General features: G+C 41.6%; 1 protein-coding gene across 2 annotated transcripts in view; it reads left to right on the top strand.

Annotated features, from left to right (window-relative positions):
• Positions 1-4419: 4419 nt before the first annotated feature.
• Positions 4420-23621, top strand: part of ALDH1L1 (aldehyde dehydrogenase 1 family member L1) — a 31162-nt gene continuing 11960 nt past the window's right edge. The window contains exons 1-4 of one of the 2 annotated variants that reach the window (XM_077276628.1): positions 4420-4548; positions 18046-18196; positions 20103-20337; positions 20486-20651. In XM_077276628.1, the coding sequence (XP_077132743.1) occupies positions 18067-18196; positions 20103-20337; positions 20486-20651 (531 nt within the window). In that variant the 5' untranslated portion in view covers positions 4420-4548; positions 18046-18066. Of the gene's footprint in view, positions 4549-15365; positions 15483-18045; positions 18197-20102; positions 20338-20485; positions 20652-23621 lie in introns of those variants that run through there. The other variant, XM_077276629.1, reaches the window with a different exon arrangement.

Here is a 23621-nt window from a genome sequence, read left to right as displayed (position 1 = left end):
ACATAGGGGCAGTATTATAGTAGTTATATTCTTGTACATAGGGGGCAGTATTATAGTAGTTATATTCTTGTACATAGGGGCAGTATTATAGTAGTTATATTCTTGTACATAGGGGGCAGTATTATAGTAGTTATATTCTTGTACATAGGGGCAGTATTATAGTAGTTATATTCTTGTACATAGGGGCAGTATTATAGTAGTTATATTCTTGTACATAGGAGCAGTATTATAGTAGTTATATTCTTGTACATAGGAGCAGTATTATAGTAGTTATATTCTTGTACATAGGGGCAGTATTATAGTAATTATATTCTTGTACATAGGGGCAGTATTATAGTAGTTATATTCTTGTACATAGGAGCAGTATTATAGTAGTTATATTCTTGTACATAGGGGCAGTATTATAGCAGTTATATTCTTGTACATAGGAGCAGTATTATAGTAATTATATTCTTGTACATAGGGGCAGTATTATAGTAGTTATATTCTTGTACATAGGAGCAGTATTATAGTAGTTATATTCTTGTACATAGGGGCAGTATTATAGTAATTATATTCTTGTACATACGGGCAGTATTATAGTAGTTATATTCTTGTACATAGGAGCAGTATTATAGTAGTTATATTCTTGTACATAGGGGCAGTATTATAGTAATTATATTCTTGTACATAGGGGCAGTATTATAGTAGTTATATTCTTGTACATAGGGGCAGTATTATAGTAACTATATTCTTGTACATAGGGGCAGTATTATAGGAGTTATATTCTTGTACATAGGAGCAGTATTATAGTAATTATATTCTTGTACATAGGGGCAGTATTATAGTAGTTATATTCTTGTAGACAGGAGCAGTATTATAGTAGTTATATTCTTGTACATAGGGAGCAGTATTATAGTTGTTATATTCTTGTACATAGGGGGCAGTATTATAGTAGTTATATTCTTGTTCATAGGAGCAGTATTATAGTAGTTATATTCTTGTACATAGGGGCAGTATTATAGTAGTTATATTCTTGTACATAGGGGCAGTATTATAGTAGTTATATTCTTGTACATAGGGGCAGTATTATAGTAGTTATATTCTTGTTCATAGGAGCAGTATTATAGTAGTTATATTCTTGTACATAGGGGCAGTATTATAGTAGTTATATTCTTGTACATAGGGAGCAGTATTATAGTAGTTATATTCTTGTACTTAGGGGCAGTATTATAGTAGTTATATTCTTGTACATAGGAGCAGTATTATAGTAGTTATATTCTTATACATAGGAGCAGTATTATAGTAGTTATATTCCTGCACATAGGGGCAGTATTATAGTAGTTATATTCTTGTACATAGGGGCAGTATTATAGTAATTATATTCTTGTACATAGGGGACAGTATTATAGTAATTATATTCTTGTACATAGGGGTCAGTATTATAGTAGTTATATTCTTGTACATAGGGGCAGTATTATAGTAATTATATTCTTGTATATAGGGGACAGTATTATAGTAGTTATATTCTTGCACATAGGAGCAGTATTATAGTAGTTATATTCTTATACATAGGAGCAGTATTATAGTAGTTATATTCTTGTACTTAGGGGCAGTATTATAGTAGTTATATTCTTGTACATAGGGGCAGTATTATAGTAGTTATATTCTTGTACATAGGGGCAGTATTATAGTAATTATATTCTTGAACATAGGGGACAGTATTATAGTAGTTATATTCTTGCACATAGGAGCAGTATTATAGTAGTTATATTCTTATACATAGGAGCAGTATTATAGTAGTTATATTCTTGTACTTAGGGGCAGTATTATAGTAGTTATATTCTTGTACATAGGGGTCAGTATTATAGTAGTTATATTCTTGTACATAGGGGCAGTATTGTAGTAGTTGTATTCTAGTACATAGGGGCAGTATTATAGTAGTTATATTCTTGTACATAGGAGCAGTATTATAGTAGTTATATTCTTATACATAGGAGCAGTATTATAGTAGTTATATTCTTGTACATAGGGGCAGTATTATAATAGTTATATTCTTGTACATAGGGGTCAGTATTATAGTAGTTATATTCTTGTACATAGGGGCAGTATTATAGTAGTTATATTCTAGTACATAGGGGCAGTATTATAGTAGTTATATTCTTGTACATAGGGGCAGTATTATAGTAGTTATATTCTTGTACATAGGGGCAGTATTATAGTAATTATATTCTTGTACATAGGGGACAGTATTATAGTAGTTATATTCTTGCACATAGGGGCAGTATTATAGTAATTATATTCTTGAACATAGGGGACAGTATTATAGTAGTTATATTCTTGCACATAGGAGCAGTATTATAGTAGTTATATTCTTATACATAGGAGCAGTATTATAGTAGTTATATTCTTGTACTTAGGGGCAGTATTATAGTAGTTATATTCTTGTACATAGGAGCAGTATTATAGTAGTTATATTCTTATACATAGGAGCAGTATTATAGTAGTTATATTCTTGTACATAGGGGCAGTATTATAATACTTATATTCTTGTACATAGGGGTCAGTATTATAGTAGTTATATTCTTGTACATAGGGGCAGTATTATAGTAGTTATATTCCTGTACATAGGGGCAGTATTATAGTAATTATACTCTTGTACATAGGAGCAGTATTATAGTAGTTATATTCTTGTACATAGGGGACAGTATTATAGTAATTATACTCTTGTACATAGGAGCAGTATTATAGTAGTTATATTCTTGTACATAGGGGACAGTATTATAGTAGTTATATTCTTGTACATAGGGGCAGTATTATAGTAGTTATATTCTTGTGCATAGGGGCAGTATTATAATAGTTATATTCTTGTACATAGGGGTCAGTATTATAGTAGTTATATTCTTGTACATAGGGGCAGTATTATAGTAGTTATATTCTTGTGCATAGGGGCAGTATTATAATAGTTATATTCTTGTACATAGGGGACAGTATTATAGTAGTTATATTCTTGTACATAGGGGCAGTATTATAGTAGTTATATTCTTGTGCATAGGGGCAGTATTATAATAGTTATATTCTTGTACATAGGGGTCAGTATTATAGTAGTTATATTCTTGTACATAGGGGCAGTATTATAGTAGTTATATTCTTGTACATAGGGTCAGTATTATAGTAGTTATATTCTTGTACATAGGGGTCAGTATTATAGTAGTTATATTCTTGTACATAGGGGCAGTATTATAGTAGTTATATTCTTGTACATAGGGGCAGTATTATAGTAGTTATATTCTTGTATATAGGGGCAGTATTATAGTTGTTATATTCTTGTACATAGGGACAGTATTATAGTAGTTATATTCTTGTACATAGGAGCAGTATCATAGTAGTTATATTCTTGTACATAGGGGCAGTATTATAGTAGTTATATTCTTGTACATAGGGGCAGTATTATAGTAGTTATATTCTTGTACATAGGGGCAGTATTATAGTAGTTATATTCTTGTACATAGCAACATTATATTAGATATATTCTTGTATACTGGGGCAGTATTATAGTAGTTATACTCTTGCAGATAACTATGTAATCATTGATTATAACTAAATATTCTTACTTCCTGTTTTTCTCAATACTAAAAAATTCCAGTTAACTGTAATTGCAAGATTTTTTTTTTTTCACATGACAGGACTATATGTCCACACTATTAACATTATTATCTCATGCTACAAAAATGCATTTTATAACTTTGCTCGTTTTCTTCCAGCACTGTCTCGCCAATAGTATGACAACGAGTCGGGACTTATACATACTCACATAATAGTTTGTGCCTCTGGGGCACATTGTGGATGTGCCATAATTTGGGATGTAAATATTTGGGTTCTTGTACTTCTTAGCTTTGTTAATGTTAATGTTCTTAATCCATGGCTATTGCAGTAATGTTTACATAGATGATTAACTGAGAACTAGAGAGGGAAAAGGCTGAGCAGCAGAAAAAAGCACCAGGGTATAATCCAGTTTGTCAATAAAGAAAAAATAAATGTTATGCTAAACTGATGATGTTGTGTTCACACATTATTAAGGGATATAACAGCAGCGAGGAATTTCCGCCAAATTCCCTCTATGCTTTAGAACTACAGCACTTTTTGTTCTTGCACACCATAGTTATAGAGCATACTGGGAGTTGTGGTTTTTCAGGAGCTGGAGACCCACAGTTTGGATTCCACTGGGCCAAGGTTTGTTCCTGTTGGTGCAGGTGATTAAGGACCTGGGGACCTGGTATTGTATTTTGCTCTGGGGTCCTGCCTAGTTAGGATGCCCCCTAGTGCCCGGCACCAGTACTAGCTGTGTGTTTTTCTCCCTTATCTCACCCTGATCTCTCAGTTTTGCCTAGCTCCTCTGCCTTCTTGCTCTGCCTGCTCCTTGCTCACAGTAATTATCAGTAAACCCTCTTGGATCTTGTCCAGCTCCCAGTCTCCTCCTCTGCTCCTTCACCTCCTGCCTCTAGAAATCTGCTCCAACCTCTGCTCTGAGACTTTCCAAGCAGGACATTTTGCTGTGTCCTGTCCCAGGTGAGTCCTATGGGGGAGATTTCCACCTATGTGGGGTATTTTGGGCACTTGTGAATTACAAGGGGTTTCTATTCCTTTGTAAGTAGAGATCAATCATTCTATACAGTCATGTAACTTTCTAATATAATTTGTGCACCAATTATTTCCAATTTTCAAGCTCTCTGCTTGCTGTCAGTGAATGCAAAGTTTATTGTTTACACACAAATGCTGAAAAAACTTCACAGATCTGACATTGCCACAGCTGAGGGTTTGTTACAGTTGTCCCTAATGTAGACAATTATAACTCCTAAGCACATCTGGAAAACACATTTTTCCCATTGTCCTGATAAATTGCTACTAGGTATCAGTGACACATTTTACCTTCAATCTTGAGTCCAGACTGCAGCTGCCACCAGAATGTACAGAATGGAAACAACTGCAGCTTGTGTCTAGGAGACTGCATGATGATACATTTGCTGCACTGATACATTGTAGCAAACAATCAGGACAGGAAAGAGATGGTGTAGACTGGATGCATTGTACATTGTCAGCCTTCACATGGCAACAAGAAGGTTCTCATTTACTGACAGCAAGCAGAGATCTTGAAAAGTGTAAAGAATATTTTTGCAATACTTTGAATAAACTTAATTTACATAAAGTCATTTTAATTACAAGGACGCTGACATGTGACATAAGAAGCCCCAAATCTGCGGATTATTGGAGGTGATTGTGGTGCAGTTTCCTGAGGCTTTTCCAGTTCTACAAGTCACCAGTAAATATGATCTGTGCAGTAAAAGGTCAGCGAGTCAGGAGCTGCCAGGACAGTCAGGGCAGCGTGGACTGTCAGTGTTGTCATAGGCACGCAGGGCAACTGCACATTAAATTTTACACTATTTGTTTTCCTACATCCATGAATTTTACAGTCAGTTTATGGTTAATGAATCACAAGTCACTGAACCCGAGTAACCTGAAGGGTTTACACGTCCGTGTCTGATTGGACAAGCCCCTCTAAAGGCTGCGATGGATCTCTATCCTGATTGGTGAACCCGAGGCAGCGCCCTGAGCGACACACCCCAATGTATGGATCATAGGTGATAGGCGACGTATACAGAACAGCATGGCGGACAATGCGGAATGTGGGCGACGAGGACTAGAGACCTTCATTGTACAATAGTTGTCCAAAAGTTGGAGGTTTTTTTAGTTTTGTTTCATTTGACATAGAGTACCATAAACAAAAAAGTTGACAAAGTGGCGCTCCATGGTATTAAAGTTTTGGGTAAATGTAGTGACCCTGAAAGTAAGCGAAGCTGCTGACCTTAGTGAGATAAACTTATAACAGGCACAATTGTCTGAGCACTTGTAAGTGATGGACCCAATAATGAGGTAAGGAATGTAACCAAGGTCTGACTAATCAAAATGTTCCCCCCGATAAAGGATAACCTTTATTTATCACAATTGAAAGGAAAATATCACAGAAGTTTCTGAAATACCCAAACAATGTTGGCCTGAGGTTTTTTTTTGTTTATCCACTACTCTGCCAAATAAACTACAGGGTTGGGTAGATCAGGATGGAGGACAATGACAGGACCCGATGCTTATGGCACCATAGATTGAGGCACTGAAGATTAGCGCCCCGCTCACGTCTTCTAACCCTAGTAAACCCCAAGGAGCGCTGTACTCCTAGAAGTCACCTCTAATCTGGATGAATTTAAAAAAAAACACAGAACACCCATAAATACGAACAAAGTGACTACAAAGGTAATATGTACTTAAATGTAGATGAAACACACGAATCACATATTGATGCTGTGAATATTTACTGCCACAACCTACACAGGGGTGTATGATTAATGCTCAAACCCTAGGGGGGGTATAGAAAACAGCCAAGGAAGGACACAGCGAGATACCGACAAAGGGTAGTGCCGACCATACAACATGATAATATCACAATGATGGTGCAAATAGTGCTCAGATTGTGAGGGAACCTGGTGAATGACCTGTGCTGGATCCAGTGCTTAGGTTGTGAGGGTCCCTGGTTGCAGTGAATGACCCCTGCTGGATCCAGTGGGCAGCAATACAGCATCGCATGATCACATGGAATATATGATAAGTCACTCAATTAGTAAAAGACCCCACATAACTACCAGCTCACTGAGACCTCGTGTAATAATTATAGGGGATAACTCAGGAGACTCTTTGCGTGGAACAAGACAACTACAGGACACAGTTTTATAAGTGGTAAAGTCTATATTATCACACGGTGATTCAAGCAGGTGCAGAGAGAAACTCAAGTCCACAACACTTGGTGCAAATAATAAACGCAGCTTAGCAGTCTATAGGAAACTTCAGAGGAAAATGCAATCACGCAGAAAGTCTATGAAGCACAATTATTCTTGAGGATACTTGACACGAATAAGTCCTTGCTTAGTCCAAAACACAGATAGATATGCTTATAAGGCAGTTCAAATAATATCTTAGCTCAACCAGGGAGGCCTGGGTAATAGTCTTAAGTCCTTGCAGAGCAGCAACAGCTTACATGTCCAGCAAATGCAGATGGAAGCAAACACGAACAGCAGATGAAGGAGGATTACTGGAACTGGTGTATGCAGCAGGAACTCAGAGCAGAGTAGCAGGATCACCCCACAGGTTCACAGGAGCAGGTGCATAGCCAGGGAGTCACCAGAGGTCAGGAGCTGGATGCAAGGCAGAATACTCTAGCACAGCAGGAAGACACAGTGCACATGAGACCAAAGACGCCATCTTGGAAAAGGGCAGTAATGCACAAAAGGTAATAAAAAATGTTCAGAGTCCTGACACCTCGACGCGTTTCCCCATCCTGATATTGGTTCATCAGGACGTATTAGAGGGTAGCCCAAAACAGTTTCTTAGTCATGATGCCTAAATGAAAGCATTAAAGTGATTGTCTGGTAAATAAAAAGTCTGCAGTCTCTGTGCGCTGCGAAGATTCGCCGGTCTCTGAGCCAGGAACGGTGGTGATATAAGTGATGCGCAGACTCCCGGGCGAAAGCCGTCTAGTGGACATGGAATTGCTCCATACAAGTGTGTGTAATAAGGGCACAGCCGTCCGGTGGGCGCAGTCTCCTATTGGGCACGGCCTCACTCCATACACAGTTGATGCCCAGGAGTATGTGCAGCGCCCCAGAGTCCTGGTCGTTGCAGTACTGTGGCTCCGCCGCTATGGGGAGCTATGGTACGTCTGATGGCACTGAAGGAGTTCGTCTAACCAGGTATCACAGACACCAATACATTTCACAGCCGGGCCTCCGGGGGGAGCTAAGGGTTCTATTCACTAGGCCACTCCCCACCATAGTGGGTAAACTGGGGGTCAGGCAGGAAGTTAGATCAGAAGCTGACTGGGTTGGAACCAGGCAACACCTTGTGGCAGAGGGTGTTGCAGGGGAAGATACAGTAGGGTCTCTGTCAGGGGTGGGATCCTGACAGAGGCTTGGCAACTTGAACGAACGTAACGGGACCGTGCCTGCTCAGCATAGCGGCGGTGCCCAAGGAGGGACCAGAAGCGAGATAGATTGTGCTGAGTGAGAAACGAGATCATAGCAACAGGAGAATACCAGTAGGAGTCGTGCTGTAAGACCGAGGCAACATCCTACTGAGGCGCATAACCGGTGGCCGGAACGCCGAGGGAGTATTATCATATCCAGCTTCAAGCAATACTCCAAACAGCGGCAGGACAGTCAGTCTCAGGCGGGCTGTCTAACTTAAATCACCTATGCAGTCTTGGGGGGCAACTTGTGGAGAGGGGCGACTCTAGGGTCCCGGAAGAGCTCCGAGCCTACCCGTCAAACGGGTGCCGTCCCAACCAGAACATCAGGGAGGGACGGAGGATTAGCAGAACATCATCTAATCGAGTTGTGAGGGAACTTAAGAAACAGACACAACAGTTGTGGGGACTTTCCGTAAGCACAGCAGGGAAGGACCACAACACATAGCGCAAGCAGGAAGGCACAGATTTCCACCTGTGAAGAGAACTCTGGAGGTGCCATTGGACCGGCCGGACTTGCGCAGCCTGGTGAACCCTATTCCGGACTGAGGACCCAGAGATCTTCAGTAAAGAGGTAAAGAGACTGCAACCTGGTGTCCTCGTTATTTACCGCGACCTGCACCCCACAACTGCACCGCTACAGTCACTACCATCATCCATCATATCTACCACTGACTGTGCGCCCCTCGGCAGGGTCACGGATCGGGCCTAGCCACCGTGACAACCCCAGAGCAGAGACTCAGAGGCCCGGTACCGGGTACCCCTCGGCCCTGCGGCAGTGGGGGTGCTACAAAACTTGGCGTCACGAACAGGATCTACTTAAGCCTGAAGAATCAGGTCATGTGTGCCTTGGAACTGTGATTTACTGTGCTTGGACTGTACTTTATTGCAAAGACTGTGTGTTGCCATTTACCGCCAAAAGTTCCCGCCAAAAGTCGCCGCCATTGCAGCGTCCCAGGGAGCGCGGAGGAAGAAGAAGGGCGTGCCATGGGAGGAGACTACCAAAGCAGCGCCAGAAGTAGCGACCGCCCCCTCCGACTCCTGCTGCGAGAGGACGACCTACCCAGGAGCCGAGGAGAACCGCCCCCTGACTTGCAACGGCGGGAACGAGGTGAAGAAGGAGCCCGACCTTGGAGAAATGGCGGAGCCAGGTGCATGCGTTGCCGCCGAATGCCCGACAGCGATGATGAGCAGCAAGTGCCCGAGCAACAGCGAGGTGATCCCGGCCTGCCCCTACCCATCGGAGACGGACTCGCGCCCACCGCCAGTGGAGGAGCCGAGCCTACCTATCCCAGCCACGGAACCATGGAGGGCGGAGCCGCAACAAGAGGTGACTCCGGGAGAGCCGCGGTCCGGGTTGCAGCCGATTCCAGCGTCCTCGTCAACGGACCGGAGCGACATCGGTGGAATCACATCAGGCGCAGGTATGGACGGCACCCCTACTCCCCCGGCCAATTCTGCTCTCCTGACCGATCCCGCTCCTGTGACCGCTCCTCACCCCAGCAACAATAACCGTTTCTTCTCAGTGGAGCGGGTAGTCTTCACCCCCGACGCGATGGGGAAGCTGTTACCTCCACTACCGACCAAGATGGGGGAACTCATAGATGTAGGCCCGGACGGGGTGATCCTCCGGTGGGACACCCCCTGGAACGAGCCGTATGGAGCTCCGGGGGAGAGCCTCACCCTTGCGGTACTTACCTGGGAACAGTATAAGCAATGTCTAATACAACACTGGAAAGATCGGGACGAGACCGAACAACATGATACACAACGTAGGAAGTCTGCGCACGGCAGGAAAGACGTGGTAAAGCGGGGAACTGTGCTGGCCTACCACCCGAAGAGGGGATGGGGCTCCATACAGGAACCGGGGCTACCAACTGATGTCTTTGTTACTAGTTGCAATGTAAAAACTCCCTGCTGCAGTCGAGATGGTGACCCATTGCAAAGGGGGGATCAGGTGACCTATACTCGCCACCGGAACGCACAAGGATGGTGCGCTCGGAACGTCCGCCGGTGTGAGCCTGAGGGAGCGTCACCTGTTGCCCCGATCATGACTGATCCAGATTTGCCAGATCTTGTTACTGTCACCACCGTACGCCTTGTAGCGGCTGCTGAACTTGCAAGCAGGATTAGCCTTCAAATCCAGACACCGGCTGATCTGATGGCATCTGAGAGACCAACTACCAGCACAGGTGCTGCATCGGCCAGGAACCAAAAACCACCTTCTGCACCAAAAGAGTAAGATCTTAAAACCCTGAAAATGTGCATAGTTCTTCTAACTGTTTGTTTCCCGTTATGTTGCTGCTAAACCCGTCCAGGGTTAACTCTTAAAGGGATCCCTTTGTTGACCCGGGATCCCTATTGTTTTTGTTTGTTTTTTCTAAGTTTTTGCACAAGTTTCTAGAACTGCCGCAATCATGAACAGTGCATGATACAAACTTTCTGTAAATAGTTTGCACCTTATTAAAGGTGCTCCCTACTGGTTTTACTTAAAGAAGGACTCTTTGTGAAGATACCACACTGGAACCTTTGCTGAGTAAGGACTGGTAGCTTGAGAAGATATGCTACCTCATAGAGACTTGGTCCCCTCTTAAAGGGGTGTTCATATGTTGCACTTGAGAGAATCGTATTGCTTTAAGACTGAGAAATAGCAATAATGCTTGGTAAAGAAGAAGTTATGATAATGTTTGTGAGAGAAAGTTATATGTATCCAACTAGTTAATTGTAAAGAAATGCTGATGATGTTCCCTGAAAGAAAGTGAAAGCTAGAAGAAGGACGCAGTGGGCCCATAGGGATAGACGAAGTGTCCAGCGTGCATGTTAGTGAGAAAAATAATGAGAAGGTTGATGTTCTATAGAAAATGTTTAATAATGTTGATAGATGATGAGGATAGAAGGTAAACCCTGAGTCCTCCTAGGAGCCATATAGAGATGGCTCAGTGCTCTTAAAATTGAAAGTAATGTTATGTTCTATACTGTGTATAGTAGTGGAAAAGACAGAAGGCTCGGGCTGAAAGGAGCGGTCCTGTGAGAAAGGAGAGGCAGTGGGTCTGGTGCCGTTAGGACAGGCGGTCCTGCAGATCTAAAGAAGGAGAATGTGAAAGTTAAATTGCCTTATAATGTGATTATAAGAAGGTCTTTAAAGGATTTAGAGTGTACATCCTTAAGGGCAATGTTAAACTATTGTTCAACAAATTTTGCACTTAGTAGAATACCCGGTTGGGTAACAGGAGCTATTTATAGCATGTTGCTATAATATTTAACCATGTTTGTAACGTTCAAGTGTCCTTACCTCCCATAAAGGGAAGCCTGTTCAAGTATACTTATTGTTATTGCACTCAACCAAAACTGTATGTCTTTTTGCTAACTTGTATTGTTGTTTTCTTCCCAGTCCCGGAGTACTGTGTTTAACCAGGGGGGAGTGCAGCGCCCCAGAGTCCTGGTCGTTGCAGTACTGTGGCTCCGCCGCTAAGGGGGGCTATGGTACGTCTGATGGCACTGAAGGAGTTCGTCTAACCAGGTATCACAGACACCAATACATTTCACAGCCGGGCCTCCGGGGGGAGCTAAGGGTGCTATTCACTAGGCCACTCCCCACCATAGTGGGTAAACTGGGGGTCAGGCAGGAAGTTAGATCAGAAGCTGACTGGGTTGGAACCAGGCAACACCTTGTGGCAGAGGGTGTTGCAGGGGAAGATACAGTAGGGTCTCTGTCAGGGGTGGGATCCTGACAGAGGCTTGGCATTGAAAAGAACGTAACGGGTCCGCGCCTGCTCAGGATAGCGGCGGTGCCCAAGGAGGGACCAGAAGCGAGATAGATTGTGCTGAGTGAGAAACGAGATCATAGCAACAGGAGAAATACCAGTAGGAGTCGTGCTGTAAGACCGAGGCAACATCCTACTGAGGCGCATAACCGGTGGCCGGAACGCCGAGGGAGTATCATAATATCCAGCTTCAAGCAATACTCTAAACAGCGGCAGGACAGTCAGTCTAAGGCGGGCTGTCTAACTTAAATCACCTATGCAGTCTTGGGGGGCAACTTGTGGAGAGGGGCGTCTCTAGGGTCCTGGAAGAGCTCCGAGCCTACCCGTCAAACGGGTGCCGTCCCAACCAGAACATCAGGGAGGGACGGAGGATTAGCAGAACATCATCTAATCGAGTTGTGAGGGAACTTAAGAAACAGACACAACGGTTGTGGGGACTTTCCGTAAGCACAGCAGGGAAGGACCACAACACATAGCGCAAGAAGGAAGGCACAGATTTCCACCTGTGAAGAGAACTCTGGAGGTGCCATTGGACCGGCCGGACTTGCGCAGCCTGGTGAACCCTATTCCGGACTGAGGACCCAGAGATCTTCAGTAAAGAGGTAAAGAGACTGCAACCTGGTGTCCTCGTTATTTACCGCGACCTGCACCCCACAACTGCACCGCTACAGTCACTACCATCATCCATCATATCTACCACTGACTGTGCGCCCCTCGGCAGGGTCACGGACCGGGTCTAGCCACCGTGACAACCCCAGAGCAGAGACTCAGAGGCCCGGTACCGGGTACCCCTCGGCCCTGCGGCAGTGGGGGCGCTACATATGTATATCGCATATATCGCCGCCGTTCCAGGCTTAGAAACCAGCGAATCCTCGCGGCGCACAGTGCGTGTACTGGGTGGGTTCAACAGTCTGCAGTCACACAGAATGAATTTAGATTTTTCATTTTAGACCAGACAACTCCATTAAATATTCACAGCGGTCAGGTAGGTCATCCCTTAGGGAAAGCATCGGATTCCTTCATTATTATTTATTAATATAGTACCATTTATTCCATGGCGCTTTACATGTGAGGAGGGGTATACATAATAAACAAGTACAAAAATCTTGAACAATACAAGTCACACCTGGTACAGTAGGAGAGAGGACCCTGCCCGCGAGGGCTCACAATCTACAAGGGATGGGTGCGGATACAGTAGGTGAGGGTAGAGCTGGTCGTGCAGCGGTTTGGTGGTCCTGTAGTTTATTTGACATAGTAGCGGATAACAAAACCTCTCAGACCAACATTATTTGGTATTTCATAAATGTTTGTGATATTTTTCCTTTTAATTGTGATAAATAAAGGTTATCTTTTATTGGGGGCAACTTTTTGATTAGTCAGACCATGATAGCAACTGCAATAAGTATGGTGCTGAAACGCGTAGCCCCAATTAAGTGACACTACCTCCACCTCAGTGCCCAGAAGTTTCATATTTTTCTTCTACACCCTGCAGCGCAAGTGTTTTAGGCAGGTGTGGAGAAAAGGCTGCACAGTAAGATGCTTGCCCTGATAGAAGTGTTTATATTTTATTTTAACAATAAAATATAAAGTAACTGAAAAAAAAAGAAATTTAAATCCCATCAGTATCTGGTGACCGCCCATCGCCTCCATCATCAGTATCTAGTAACCGTCCGTCGCCTCCATCATCAGTATCTGGTGACCGCCCGTCGCCTCCATCATCAGTATCTGGTCACCACACGTCGCCTCCATCATCAGTATCTGGTAACCGTCCGTAGCCTCCATCATCAGTATCTGGTGACCGCCCGTCGCCTCCATCATCAGTATCTGGTGACCGCCCGTCGCCTCCATCATCAGTATCTGGTGACCACCCATCACCTCCATCATCAGTATCTGGTGACCGCCCATCGCCTCCATCATCAGTATCTAGTAACCGTCCGTCGCCTCCATCATCAGTATCTGGTGACCGGACGTCGCCTCCATCATCAGTATCTGGTGACCGCCTGTCGCCTCCATCATCAGTATCTGGTCACCACCCGTCGCCTCCATCATCAGTGTCTGGTCACCTCCCGTCACCTTCATCATGTATTCTCGGTAACTTGACAGTGTTTGAAGCATCTTGGCAGGAAGTTGTTCCAAACATCTTGGAGACCTGACCCCAGATCTTCTGTGTATGAGGCTTGTGTGGATTTTTCTGTCTCTTCATGTGATCCCAGACAGATGGGATGATGTGAGATCAGGGATCTGTGGGGCCGGATCATCACCCCCAGGACTCCTCGTTCCTAATGACATTAGCTGGATGTTTGGGGTGGTTGTCCGGCTGCAGAATACATTTTGAGCCAATCAGATCCCTCCCTTATGGTATTACATAATGGATAAGTATCTGTATATAATGTAATACCTTAAGGTTACATTCCCACGATCAGGATCTAGCAGCGTTCTGGATGCAGTGTTTGTTCTCTGTATACAAAGCGCTGCCGTCTATTGAACGCAGGTAAATCCACATGTGTTCACTGAACCGTGCGGATTTACCGCATTCAATACATTTCTATTAGTGAAATTTCTGTTTCGGAGAATAGCTTTTCCACAAGAGAAAATTGACATGCTGCTGTCTTGAAAGACGCGTCACATGTCAGTGTCCACGGATGATCAGCAGGCTCACCTGCACACATAGTGGACATAATATCTAGAAATCCCATCCACTATGCTAAAACATCTGGCCGCTGCGGATTTGACGCTACATAAATACGCAGCATCAAAACCGCAGCAGTTCCTGATTGTAGGCACGTACCCGTAGGGAGGCGACTCATTGGCTCCAAATTTATTCTGCAGCCGGACAATAACCTTCATCATCCTATCAATGTCATTAAGAAGAAGTCCTGGAGGTGATGATCTGTCCCCACAGATCCCTGACCTCACATGATCTAGTATGTCTGGGATCACATGATCCGCACAAGTCTCATACACAGAAGATAGGGGGTCAGTTCTCCAAGATTTGGAGCAATGTCCCTCCGAGTTTGTTCATAATTTGTGTGCAAGTAACAAGTGACCGAGAAGAAGTGATGGAGGCGACAGGCGCTCACCAAATACTGATGGGATTTACTCTTCTCATTTATTAATTTTCTTTGGATTTTGTTAATTGATAAAAAATAAACTATTAACACTTCTAGATTTGGACGTTTCTTACATTGCAGTATTGTATTGTGAATGGAGTATACACCTATTTACAATGTTGCTACTTACAATGCTCATTGTTTACACTAAATCTATCAAGGGGTCTCTGATTATCACAGGTATCTGTTAAAAATGCTAAAAAGGAGGGTGAACAAAAGGCAGTGAGTGTATCTTCATGTGAATACAATGTTTATATGAGGAGTCTCTGAAGACATAAACAATGGCTGACAAGCATCTGGCACCACCAGTCTTTCTATAGTGTATGTGATGAAAAGTCCTGATGATAAAGGAGAGTCTGTCTGTGGACAGCAGGAGAGCAGACAGCTGTATATCAGGGTATTAAAGACCCAGGCAGGGCTCACATGGGGGGCGTACCAGGAAGGGGCTTATCCAGGGGTGTGACCAGGGGGACTGACCAGGAAGGAATGAACTTGGGGAACTTACTACTCAGAGAGAAAACATTGACTTGACAGCGAGACCCGTGTATGTGACAAGATCATGTATGTTATTTATAATATCACTTCTTTACTATTATGATCATTGTGTCTGTTCTGTAATATTTATTGTTTATGCCAGTAAGTGTACATATATACAATCAAATCTCATAACTGTAGGAGAAATGTTACACTTTACGCAATATATATATATATATATATATATATATATATATATATATATATATATATATGTTTATAGTTACATAATCTTAATTCGTCTAATCTAAACCACCAAGAAGGGTGAGTATAACAATTATATCATTGTGCACAGAAAGTGATGATATAGTAGTTATATTCTTGTACATAGGGGCAGTATTTTAGTAGTTATATTCTTGTACATAGGAACAGTATTATAGTAGTTATATTCTTGTACATAGGAGCGGTATTATAGTAGTTATATTCTTGTACATAGGAGCGGTATTATAGTAGTTATATTCTTGTACATAGGAGCAGTATTATAGTAGTTATATTCTTGTACATAGGGGCAGTATTATAGTAGTTATATTCTTGTACATAGGGGCAGTATTATAGTAGTTATATTCTTGTACATAGGAGCAGTATTATAGTAGTTATATTCTTGTACATAGGAGCAGTATTATAGTAGTTATATTCTTGTACATAGGAGCAGTATTATAGTAGTTATATTCTTGTACATAGGGGCAGTATTTTAGTAGTTATATTCTTGTACATAGAAGCAGTATTATAGTAGTTATATTCTTGTACATAGGGGCAGTATTATAGTAGTTATATTCTTGTACATAGGAGCAGTATTATAGTAGTTATATTCTTGTACATAGGGGCAGTATTATAGTAGTTATATTCTTGTACATAGGGGCAGTATTATAGTAGTTATATTCTTGTACATAGGAGCAGTATTATAGTAGTTATATTCTTGTACATAGGAGCAGTATTATAGTAGTTATATTCTTGTACATAGGAGCGGTATTATAGTAGTTATATTCTTGTACATAGGAGCAGTATTATAGTAGTTATATTCTTGTACATAGGGGCAGTATTATAGTAGTTATATTCTTGTACATAGGAGCAGTATTATAGTAGTTATATTCTTGTACATAGGAGCAGTATTATAGTAGTTATATTCTTGTACATAGGGGCAGTATTATAGTAGTTATATTCTTGTACATAGGAGCAGTATTATAGTAGTTATATTCTTGTACATAGGGGCAGTATTATAGTAGTTATATTCTTGTACATAGGAGCAGTATTATAGTAGTTATATTCTTGTACATAGGGGCAGTATTATAGTAGTTATATTCTTGTACATAGGAGCAGTATTATAGTAGTTATATTCTTGTACATAGGAGCAGTATTATAGTAGTTATATTCTTGTACATAGGAGCAGTATTATAGTAGTTATATTCTTGTACATAGGAGCAGTATTATAGTAGTTATATTCTTGTACATAGGAGCAGTATTATAGTAGTTATATTCTTGTACATAGGAGCAGTATTATAGTAGTTATATTCTTGTACATAGGAGCAGTATTATAGTAGTTATATTCTTATACATAGGGGGCAGTATTATAGTAGTTATATTCCTGTACATAGGAGCAGTATTATAGTAGTTATATTCTTGTACATAGGGGACCGTATTATAGTAGTTATATTCTTGTACATAGGAGCAGTATTATAGTAGTTATATTCTTGTACATAGGAGCAGTATTATAGTAGTTATATTCTTGTACATAGGAGCAGTATTATAGTAGTTATATTCTTGTATATAGGGGCAGTATTATAGTAGTTATATTCTTGTACATAGGGGGAGTATTATAGTAGTTATATTCTTGTACATAGGAGCAGTATTATAGTAGTTATATTCCTGTACATAGGAGCAGTATTATAGTAGTTATATTCTTGTACATAGGAGCAGTATTATAGTAGTTATATTCCTGTACATAGGGGGCAGTATTATAGTAGTTATATTCTTGTACATAGGGGCAGTATTATAGTAGTTATATTCTTGTACATAGGAGCAGTATTATAGTAGTTATATTCTTGTACATAGGAGCAGTATTATAGTAGTTATATTCTTATACATAGGGGCAGTATTATAGTAGTTATATTCTTGTACATAGGGGCAGTATTATAGTAGTTATATTCCTGTACATAGGGACAGTATTATAGTAGTTATATTCTTGTACATAGGGGGCAGTATTATAGTAGTTATATTCTTGTACATAGGGGCAGTATTATAGTAGTTATATTCTTGTACATAGGAGCAGTATTATAGTAGTTATATTCTTGTACATAGGGGCAGTATTATAGTAGTTATATTCTTGTACATAGGAGCAGTATTATAGTAGTTATATTCTTGCACATAGGGGGCAGTATTATTGTTGTAATTTTCCTTCCATCCTCTTGGCAGCTAGGGTCACTATCCAGCAGGGGGTGACACTGAACACAGAAGAATGTTGTTCCCACATTAAAACTAAAATAAAGATGATCTGATTATTTTTAATCTCCAGATATTTTTGTTCAATTGATTATTTGATGTGACATATTCTTCTAATATCACCATATTTCTTTTTAATGCATTTTTTTATTAGCCCGTTCCGCCAGCTTTCGTCATGAAGATTGCAGTGATTGGACAGAGCCTGTTTGGAAAAGAAGTGTACAAGGAGCTATTAAAGGAGGGACACCAAGTGGTTGGAGTATTCACAATTCCTGATAAAGCAGGTGGCAAGCCAGATCCGCTAGGTATGTGCTTCATCGTCATCACTATCACCAGAGTTCTGCTTTTCTGTCTCTGAGCTCTTTTTATTTTTCAAAGCTAACATTATTATTTCTAACGGCCACCACTAGGGGGAGCTCACTGCATACTGATTCACTATATGTAAAGAGGTCCCTCTAGTGGTGACTGCAGGCATTTGAAAAATGTCACTATTTTAGTATACAGGTCCTTCTCAAAAAATTAGCATATAGTGTTAAGTTTCATTATTTACCATAATGTAATGATTACAATTAAACTTTCATATATTATAGATTCATTATCCACCAACTGAAATTTGTCCGGTCTTTTATTGTTTTAATACTGATGATTTTGGCCTACAACTCCTGAAAACCCAAAAAGCTGTCTCAATAAATTAGCATATCAAGAAAAGGTTCTCTAAACGACCTATTACCCTAATCTTCTGAATCAACTAATTAACTCTAAACACATGCAAAAGATACCTGAGGCTTTTAAAAACTCCCTGCCTGGTTCATTACTCAAAACCCCCATCATGGGTAAGACTAGCGACCTGACAGATGTCAAGAAGGCCATCATTGACACCCTCAAGCAAGAGGGTAAGACCCAGAAAGAAATTTCTCAACAAATAGGCTGTTCCCAGAGTGCTGTATCAAGGCACCTCAATGGTAAGTCTGTTGGAAGGAAACAATGTGGCAGAAAACGCTGTACAACGAGAAGAGGTGACCGGACCCTGAGGAAGATTGTGGAGAAGGACCGATTCCAGACCTTGGGGAACCTGAGGAAGCAGTGGACTGAGTCTGGTGTGGAAACATCCAGAGCCACCGTGCACAGGCGTGTGCAGGAAATGGGCTACAGGTGCCGCATTCCCCAGGTAAAGCCACTTTTGAACCATAAACAGCGGCAGAAGCGCCTGACCTGGGCTACAGAGAAGCAGCACTGGACTGTTGCTAAGTGGTCCCAAGTACTTTTTTCTGATGAAAGCAAATTTTGCATGTCATTCGGAAATCAAGGTGCCAGAGTCTGGAGGAAGACTGGGGAGAAGGAAATGCCAAAATGCCTGAAGTCCAGTGTCAAGTACCCACAGTCAGTGATGGTGTGGGGTGCCATGTCAGCTGCTGGTGTTGGTCCACTGTGTTTCATCAAGGGCAGGGTCAATGCAGCTAGCTATCAGGAGATTTTGGAGCACTTCATGCTTCCTGGCACCTGCTCACAGTGCCAAAACCACTGGTAAATGGTTTACTGACCATGGTATTACTGTGCTCAATTGGCCTGCCAACTCTCCTGACCTGAACCCCATAGAGAATCTGTGGGATATTGTGAAGAGAAAGTTGAGAGACGCAAGACCCAACACTCTGGATGAGCTTAAGGCCGCTATTGAAGCATCCTGGGCCTCCATAACATCTCAGCAGTGTCACAGGCTGATTGCCTCCATGCCACGCCGCATTGAAGCAGTCATTTCTGCCAAAGGATTCCCGACCAAGTATTGAGTGCATAACTGAACATTATTATTTGATGGTTTTTTTGTTTGGTATTAAAAAACACTTTTATTTGATTGGACGGTTGAAATATGCTAATTTATTGAGACAGGTTTTTTGGGTTATCAGGAGTTGTAGGCCAAAATCATCAGTATTAAAACAATAAAAGACCTGACAAATTTCAGTTGGTGGATAATGAATCTATAATATATGAAAGTTTAATTGTAATCATTACATTATGGTAAATAATTAAATTTAACACTATATGCTAATTTTTTGAGAAGGACCTGTATAGCTGTGTGGCTGCTATTCCTTTTCAGCGCTCATAGATGAAAGGTCTATGCACAAAGGTGTGAACCCTTTTCATTTTCTTTAACTTGATGTGGTAGAGCTTCCTCTTGAATTCCAGTTCTAATAAAACATCTTCTTGCTCCCGTAGGAGTAGAAGCAGAGAAAGATGGCGTTCCTGTTTTTAAATTCCCGCGCTGGCGAGTGAAGGGTCAGGCTTTGCCGGAGGTGGTGGAACAATACAAATCGGTGGAGGCTGAGCTGAATGTTCTTCCCTTCTGCTCTCAGTTCATCCCCATGGAAGTCATTGATGCTCCGAAACATGGATCCATCATCTACCATCCATCCATCCTGCCTCGTCATCGGGGGGCCTCCGCAATCAACTGGTCAGTATGGGGGCCGTATATGTTATATCCACATTGCACAGGTGAACATTCAGTGTGGAGTAAATGTAGATACTTTGCATCGCTCTCCTTGACTTATGTAACCTCTAGTCACATCCAGAGCTGCATCGAGATAATTTTTCTCTTGCAGGACGTTGATGCAGGGAGATAAGATAGGCGGCTTCACCGTGTTCTGGGCTGATGATGGGCTGGACACGGGCGACATTCTACTGCAGAAAGAGTGTGAGGTCCTGCCAGACGACACCGTCAACTCTATATACAACAGATTCCTCTTTCCTGAAGGCGTTAAAGGCATGGTCAGTGTAACATGTGGCCAGGATTTGAAAAACATGGCTTTTTTTTTCTCACAAATAGTGCCACACCTGTCCAATGGTTATATGTGGTATTGCAGCTTCTCTCCATACACATCAAGAGCTACAATACCAGGCACGACCACTAAGCCGGTGTGGCGCTGTTCCTAGAAGATTTTATGGATGCTAGAAACTCCACTATGGTCATGGTGGTCATTAACCCCATCAGCACCATTATTTTGATGCACAGACATGTAAAGACCCCACAGGTTATCTGCAAAAAGTCCACACTTGTTCTGATGTCTTGTGATACTTTGCAGATACCTAACTTTGCTTATCTGTACTGTAGTTCTAAATGTGATTGCAGCTTTGGATGTGACTGGAGTGTTATGTAACCTCGCATTGCTCTCTGTGAAACATCCTTGACATGAAATAGATCCAGAGACTACATTTTTTTTCTTAGGTTAGTAAATATTCATTTTGGCATAGTAAAGAGTAAATGTGATCGGGGTCACGGTCTCATGTTCAGCGGCCGAAAGGTGATTGTTACTCAGCATTTTCCATGCAGAAGACCAGAGGCATCCGGATTATCAGATATTCCACACCACTAATTCAGCACAAGAGAGCGCTGCTGAGGCCGGAGATCCGAGACTCCCAATCTAATGACCTTAAAGTGAATATGTCATCAGAAAATCACCAATTGTTTAAAACGGGTTTTGTGTTTTATTTTTAAGACAATTTTGGCGGTTTATTTTTTTCTTATATCACGATCTTTATAAAAAGAATAGAAAAATATTTAGAATTGAGAGTCCTCAGTGGTTGATACCTTTTAATGGCTAACTGAAAAGATGGTAACAAATTGCAGCTTACGAGACTACACAGGTCCCTTCATCAGGCAGAGAATAATACAAATTCTGAAGAATCACATATTTATGCACAACACAGCAGAGAACTGTCATTATGGGAGAGTGGTAAACAGTTGTGTCCATAAATATTGGAAAGTTCCATGAGGACTCTCAATTCTAAATATTTTTCTATCTACTGGCTAACACGGTACCAAGATATTTATCTTTCCTATATAAAAAAAATAGTAATCTTCCAATTTTCACACTGATCACTGGGATTTTTTGAGTCTCGTATATCTCTTCCTTTCTGGAACAGTTTTCAAAAGTTGTATTATCATCAGAGACAGGATAACAATGACTGATAACACAGGATCCACCATTCACAATAGGAGATATCACAGCTCACCTCCTCCTCCTGTACAATGACTGATAACACCTCTATATACAGTAGATAACACAGGATCCACCATTCACAATAGGTGATGTCACAGCTCACCTCCTCCTGTATAATTACTGATAACACCTCTATATACAGTAGATAACACAGGATCCCCCATTCACAATAGATGATGTCACAGCTCACCTCCTCCTCCTGTACAATGACTGATATCACTTCTATATACAGTAGATAACACAGGATCCACCATTCACAATAGGGGATGTCACAGCTCACCTCCTCCTGTACAATGACTGATAACACCTCTATATACAGTAGATAACACAGGATCCCCCATTCACAATAGATGATGTCACAGCTCACCTCCTCCTCCTGTACAATGACTGATATCACTTCTATATACAGTAGATAACACAGGATCCACCATTCACAATAGGGGATGTCACAGCTCACCTCCTCCTGTACAATGACTGATAACACCTCTATATACAGTAGATAACACAGGATCCACCATTCACAATAGGTGATGTCACAGCTCACCTCCTCCTCCTGTATAATTACTGATAACACCTCTATATACAGTAGATAACACAGGATCCACCATTCACAATAGGAGATGTCACAGCTCACCTCATCCTCCTGTATAATTACTGATAACACCTCTATATACAGTAGATAACACAGGATCCACCATTCACATTAGGGGATGTCACAGCTCACCTCCTCCTGTACAATGACTGATAACACCTCTACATACAATAGATAATACAGGATCCACCATTCACAATAGGTGATGTCACAGCTCACCTCCTCCTCCTGTACAATGATTGATAACACCTCTATATACAGTAAATAACAGGATCCACCATTCACATTAGGTGATGTCACAGCTCACCTCCTCCTGTACAATGACTGATAACACCTCTATATACAGCAGATAACACAGGATCCACCATTCACAATAGATGATGTCACAGCTCACCTCCTCCTCCTGTACAATCACTGATAGCACCTCTATATACAGTAGATAACACAGGATCCACCATTCACAATAGGGGATGTCACAGCTCACCTCCTCCTCCTCCTGTACAATGATTGATAACACCTCTATATACAGTAGATAACAGGATCCACCATTCACATTAGGTGATGTCACAGCTCACCTCCTCTTTTTGCTTCACAATGACATTTGCACACGCTCATTAGATGCTTCATTACAAAAGATAGGGTCGGGGTCTGTTCATTGCAACTAATGTACATGTGGATTTCCTAAGTTTAGTTTAGTTGCAGTGGTCGGTGTGAAAATTGCAATTTCTTTTTTTAAATTCTTTTTATTAACTTTAAGATAACAGGGTATAAATGCAATACAATTAGGCTAAGCATATAGCAAAAATCAAAACCCAAGAACCCTAACCCTCCCCAATCCCTCCCAGACCCTTCTGAAAATTGCAATTTCTATTTTAATTTTAAATAAAGTATGATATATGGGAAAAAAAACATTTAAAACAAAAATCTGATTTAAACAATAGATCATTATTTAATGACGCATTCCCTTTAAGGAAGCAGAAGGCCCAAAATGTGCGCAGAACAATAGTATTCCCAGCACTGGGATAACTGGATGCGACTGCAGCCTCGCTTGCCTCAGGTCTGTGACTGTTTGCTGTGAGAGGGGAGAGGGAGCAGCCGGGAGGAGACATCGGTCACTGATGAAGACTCCTGTGAGACGTTACTACC

Source organism: Ranitomeya variabilis, chromosome 8, assembly GCF_051348905.1.
Source record: "Ranitomeya variabilis isolate aRanVar5 chromosome 8, aRanVar5.hap1, whole genome shotgun sequence".
Taxonomy (NCBI): domain Eukaryota; kingdom Metazoa; phylum Chordata; class Amphibia; order Anura; family Dendrobatidae; genus Ranitomeya; species Ranitomeya variabilis.
Note: the sequence above shows the minus strand (reverse complement) of the source record. Positions and strands in the feature narration are given on the sequence as shown.